At 30.7% G+C, this 6,311-nt stretch overlaps 1 protein-coding gene across 1 annotated transcript; it reads right to left on the bottom strand.

The window, feature by feature from the left end:
- Positions 1-2,628: 2,628 nt before the first annotated feature.
- On the bottom strand, positions 2,629-3,475 carry LOC107616231 (uncharacterized). Its single transcript, XM_016318217.3, has 2 exons — positions 2,810-3,475; positions 2,629-2,705 (listed from the first exon to the last, which is right to left on the bottom strand). Exons 1-2 carry the CDS (start codon positions 3,473-3,475, stop codon positions 2,640-2,642), a joined length of 732 nt encoding a protein of 243 aa, XP_016173703.1. The 3' UTR covers positions 2,629-2,639.
- Positions 3,476-6,311: the final 2,836 nt, after the last annotated feature.

The following is a 6,311-nucleotide window of genomic DNA, read 5'->3' as shown; positions in this document are numbered from 1 at the left end:
TTACCTAGCATGATCTATTCAGCCCGTTATATTCAGAGGCAGCAATGAAGTTGCTTGGATCATATGTAACATGGTGACTTGCATCTGTCAGGGAGCCACGAAGGATCTGAAATCAATCATGGAGTGGCAAGGTAAGCTCTAGGTGTGTCAGGGAGCCAAATTGCCATTGTGTTGTGATTGAAGCATGTTAGTGGAAGGTTGCTGGAAATTTTGATCGAATATATGAAAGCAATTAAAAACAATATGGCCTGTCCTTCCACAGAGTTGGCAAACTGGTCTTGAATCCATATTATTAAATCTTCCACCTTTATAGAACCTTCCCCCTCTACCTCTTCTTCCATTAGAATTTGTTCTTGGTGATGCACGACCAAATTGTGATGGAGCTTGAGTGAAATTTGCTTAACATGATCCAAAATCTGGTTTTCTAAATCTTTCAAACATGTCCTCATGAGCCAGTAAGAGTGCTTCTGCCTCAATTAGTGTAATAGTGTCTGATTTGGTCATGACAGAAGAGATGTAAATAGCATATTCTTCAGAAAGTCCATCAGTTCTGGCAGTGATGTGGTCTTCTAAAGACAAAGTGTAACCTATTGCAGCTAAAGAATCTACAACCTTTCTGATTTTGTTCAAGTTCTCAGCAGCAGATGTACCTTTCTTCTTGATGGATTTGAGTTGTACCTTCAATTGTTGAACTTTGATCTTGGAGATTTTAGAGAAACAATCTTGAACTAAACTTAGTGTGCAAAACCACAATCTAGCATACGGTTCTTGAAGCTTGAATCAGTTAAAGAAAGTAACAAGTCATAAGGTAGCCATCTTTAATCTTCCATTGCTTGTATGTTTCAGATTCTGTCCCCGACGCTTTGGCTGCATCATCTTCAAACTGTTGTGGAATTTTTTCTGGAATTAAATGATCTGCAAGCTAATTTGCATTTATGACATGTAGAGCTAATGATAAAACTGGAATAATCAAAGTCATGGATCGTAATACTTAGCTCATGATACCATGAAAGAATCTTGATATGATTGAGCTAATGCAAAAGCATTATGCAGACACAGTACAACGATGATGAAATGAGTATGAAAAATTTAGTGAATGATTATCAATTAATGAATAGAGAATGAATGAGAATCTCATTACTTTACAATGCAGATACCTTTTATATAGTACACTTAGTTGCATGAATTAAAAGAAAGAACTAACCTACTTCATGCTCTCTTTTGTGGATGTGGATGTTGCCATGATCCAACAACAGTTTTTTTCTGTTTTTCTGTGATGAGATGGAGGGTAAATGAGAGTTAGATTATGCATTGATTTGTAAGGGAAAGGATATTATAATTAAAATTTGTAAGGCACTGTAATTAGAGAATCTTGATGTGAGTTATCAATCTCCACCATTAAGAACTCTTACAATAGAGTTTTGATCTTCTTTATATTTGTTTTGTGCACCAAATTTATTTATCACTTTCTTTTGATTACAAAAAATTTATATTAAACGTATATTTTTTTTGTTTTTGAGTTGAAAATATATATTATTTAATTTAATATTATAAAAAATTTGAGTGTATTTAAAATTTATTACTTTGAATGTTTGATTTTATTTTTTATTTCATTAAAAAAATTTAGTTTAGCTAGAATTATCACTAAATTTATACCTCTTGCTATCAATGGAGGACTTTTGTTACTCCGCTACTTTTGCACAATTATTTCTAACTTGTTTCTCAACAAGATTAGTCATCAAGACATCAACTACCACAAACGTTAGATTAATTAATATCTCTCTCCTTTTGGATCAAATTTCAAATGGTTGAAAAATACTTGATTCATTGAAAGATGTTCAAAAATTAAAATAAATATTCACTCGACGGAAGATGATGACATTTAAATCTTGGAAAAGTATCGGGTACCAACATATATTATCTGCTAATTTATTATCAACAATAATTAATTATTATATTTTAAACACATATATAAAGAGACACATTCAGAAAATATATTTATAAAGACACTTTTATTAAACACAGCTATAAAAAAGACATTTTTATTAAACACATCCACAAAAACACTTCTATTAAATACAGTTATAAATAAGAATTGACAAAAATTGATAGAAATACTGTTGGTAACATATGGGATAAAATTAGTAAGAATATGCTACTTTGTTGGATGTTATGTGAACTCAGTCCATTAGTAAGATTTATTGGATTTATTACTTTGGCCCAATACACAAAACAACTTTGCTAAGTAGTGATAATAAAGATGTTTGCCTCAAATGAAGCCATACCAAGTTCAAATCACAGTGTAATTGCTAGGATAGTGTGTGCGAGATGTGTATGTATGACCGAAAAAAAAAATCATGGGTTATGCTTTCATATTTTCAGAGTTTTGGGGTTAATACAATAATTATTCAAAATAAATGACGTAAAATAAATATGATTATAAAGTATTAAGGGGAACTACAAAAGATCTCATCAACCATTCAAAATTCATCAAATTAAACGTAAAGCTGCATAAATAATAAAAGGCAAACACATACATCCTAAAACAAAGAAACGCAGTCTTAACATCAATTTTAAGCAAAGGCAACAAAAATCAAAGGAAACAAAATATAATTTAAATGCTTAAGATCCGAAATGCATCAAGCTAAGAAAACGGTTGTGAGGGCCATCTGGGACTCTATGGATGCCTTGAGTAGCTTTAAGCCCTGTAACACATTAATACAGAAAGAAAAAGAATAGATACATAGCAGTATATATATATAATTTAAAGTTGGAATAGGTTGAAATGAGATGAGTGTAAGAGAGATACCTCTTCCATGCCAAGTTGAACAACGGTTTCTTTCAAGACACCAACATCCTTGACATTGAACTGATTAAGCATGGTGAGGCCAGATATGGTTGACATGGGCTGAATGAGAAGATCATCCATGATCATGTAAGTTATTACTTCTTTCACAAACCCATTATTGCTGTCATTAGATGCCGCCGTGGCCGGGGCTTCACCCTTGATATAGTTGACTTGCGTAGACATACGACCAGTACGGCACGCGGCACAACTAGAATTGTACGCACTTGTTACACTGCTGCTACCGCAACCGTGACCGAAACTGTTGGAGCACGTGTAGAGCTTTGGAGTTATCTTGGAGTCGCTTATAGCAGCTGATGAAGGGAGGAGGCCGGAGATAGCAGGTGAAGAGGTAAGAATGGTTGGATTAAGGATAAGATCCTTAGATAGGTTTGGTTGCCAGTAAACATGGTTGAGGTTTTCAACGCTCGAATAAAGATTTCCCAAGCAACCAACCACGACTTCCTTGTTTAAAAGCTTGATGACGGTAGCAAGGGGCAACTGAAGCAAGGTGAAGAGGAAGTCCACCACATCTTTAGAGGCTTCTGCAAATAGCACTTTCTTATTCTTTGAGTCTATCAGAAGCTTCAAACTCATATTACTAGTATTAGTGGTGGAATTAGTCGTCATTCTGAGGGTGAATGTGAATGATAAAGGAAACCAGGGTTTATATACGGGAGATACTAAGGTAAAAGGTCAAAAACGTCTTTTTATTTTTTAAATATTTTTTAATAATTAAAATTTAAAATATATTATAATCAATTAAACTGTATTATTTTTATTAAAATTAAATCAATTTAACTAAAAAATTAATAAATTAAATTTTAAATCAATCTAAATTAATATTCTTTTATAAAAAATAATTATAATATTTTTATTATAAAAAATAATTAAAGTATTTATATATATATATATATATATATATTAATTTTAAAAATTTTAAATTCTGAATTTAAAATTTTTAAAATTAATATATATAATAAATATATTTTAATTATTTTTTATAATAAAAATATTATAGTTATTTTTTATAAAAAATAATATTAATTTAAAATTTAATTTATTATTTGATCTAATTTTAATAAAAAATATATTTTAATTAATTATATATATTAAATTTTAATTATTAAAAAATATCTTTAAAAATAAATATTTTAAACTTATTTGTAGGAGTGACTCTTGTATATGCACGAAGAGATCTTCCTGGTTGACGAGATGGAATGGTGAAAAGTGGTCACTTTCATTCTTTATGTGAGGCTCGAAGAAATAGTTAGATAAATGTTAGTAAAGATGAGAACCACGATTAATTTCCTTTTTCTTTTATAATAATTAAAAAATTTTAAATAAAATAAATGAATTTAGTTGAAAATACAAAAGAGTAAAATTTTTCATTTATACCGAAAACAACCCAAAAATTTTATAGGATAAAACACATTATTAAACAAAATACCAACTAATATTATATGAAACTTCTAATATTTGGTTAAATTGAATTATATATTATAAATTGAATTATACATTATATATTATACCAAAAACAACCAAAAAAATCTATACGATATATGTATATCTTCGTGCGTATACCTATATATATCTATATAAATTAAATTGATTAAATTTAAATTATATATTATAGTAATACTAAACCAAATCAATATGATTTAAATTAGTAAAAAATAATGTAAATTAAAATTATTTATTTTAATTTATTAAAAAATAAAATTTAAAATACAAAAAATATATATTAAATCGAATTAAATTAATTTAATTTATTATATATATTATATTAATAATAAATTAATTTAATTCAATTTATTATACATCTGCATTTTGATTCAATTTGATTTATATATATATATATATATATGCTCTGAGAGTTGGGATATGCATTCATTTGTAAGTGATGTTGAATAGAAGAGAAGGCTTGCAGTTATCCAAAGGTTATTGTATTGATGAGAGAATTGTCTTATCAAGATTCGAAGTACAAGATACTAGAGAATAGGATAATCATTTCCTGTCATATGGTTTCTCTGCTCTAGTTTCGAAATTTCATTTCCAACCAACTTAGTTTATTTTTTATTTTTTTGTTGTTTAAATTAAACAGGCTAATTTTTTTTATATGACACTAAATTTGGTATAATGCTAAGTTATGGAACTACGAAGAATTTTACACTAGTGTGACGGCGTTCAGGTGCAGGAGAGAAATTGGACGATTTGATTTATTGCAGTTGAAAGGGGATACAAATCGGACCGTTCGATTTATGGTTCATGGAGGACAGTGCATGAAAATCAGACCCATCGATTTCATGCTTAACGTTTAAATTTTTTTTTTTTGCCCAAGAAAATCGGATCCAGCGATTTCTTTGTTGGATTGAAAAAAATCTTGCAGGCCATGAAATCGGACCCAGCGATTTCTGGGTTGCCTTTTTTTTGCGATGGCCGTTCACTAATCGGACGGTCCGATTTTATTGTTTAAAAAAATTCGAACGACCATGAAAGCGGTCGAACGGTCCGATTTGAGTTTAATATATGTATAAACCCAACGCTGAGTAGCCAACTTCATCTTCTTCTTCTTCCGAGCTCCAAATCTCCGAAGCTCTCCTCTCTCTTTCTCTTCATCTCCATTATCATGGATGATAGAGTGAGATTAAAAGTGTATTATCATGGCCAAATATTGTTACAAACATCTGAAGGAGTGAAATTTGTGTGTGAAAATTCATTAGATATTATAATTCCTTTCACACTGTCAATAAAGAATTGAAAGGTGTAATTTGTGAGAAGATGGATTCTCAAATATCCAGGAGAGTATTGTGTATTTTGTACAGATATCCTATATCTGTCTTTGGTGGTTTGTGCAATTTCAAACTAAATACGTGACCGATGAAGCGAGCATGTAAGAAATGTTTTCAGTGTATCTTAAAAGTCGGTCGCGAATATCGTTCATCGAACTATATATCAAGTTCGAGCAATCTGCAGCGGATCGAGATATTGAATTGGAAGATTACAACAGAGATAGTGAGGAAGAGTTTGAAAGAAACTACGAGGTCGTTAATCCGGATGTAGACAAAGATTAAGCTGACGATGCTATGGTGGCAGATGTGGCGGATGTGGCAAATGCACTAGCAAACCAGCAGCCGTTTGTGGAGCTGAGTTTCATGCGGTCGTTGGATTTGGAGGCCATGCATGTACCGGAGTTTCCTCAATATGTAAATACAGGTACGCCATCATTTTAAATTAAGATTTGTTAAACTATAATTTGTGCATAGGTTTTGAGTTTAGGAACAAATATTTAAGACAACGGTAAATAGGCAAAATATAAAATATAATTAGTAATTGTTTAATATTTAATTATTAAGTAAACATGTATGCTGAGAAATTTAGTATTTTCCGTCACTGTTATTAAAATCGGACCGGAACGGTCGGTGCAAACCGGTCAAATCCAGAGTGAACCGGTTAAAACCGGTCA

Source organism: Arachis ipaensis, chromosome B9, assembly GCF_059453495.1.
Source record: "Arachis ipaensis isolate K30076 ecotype BB chromosome B9, ASM5945349v1, whole genome shotgun sequence".
NCBI lineage: Eukaryota > Viridiplantae > Streptophyta > Magnoliopsida > Fabales > Fabaceae > Arachis > Arachis ipaensis.
The sequence above is the reverse complement of the archived record's forward strand: the minus strand, read 5'-3'. Positions and strand labels throughout refer to the sequence as shown.

Bases quoted from the DNA above. Each gene is read 5' to 3' on its own strand.
- LOC107616231 (XM_016318217.3), bottom strand. From the start codon at position 3,475: ATGACGACTAATTCCACCACTAATACTAGTAATATGAGTTTGAAGCTT. The intron at 2,706-2,809 runs GTATCTCTCTTA...AATGTGTTACAG, and splicing joins TTCAACTTGGCATGGAAGAG to GGCTTAAAGCTACTCAAGGC.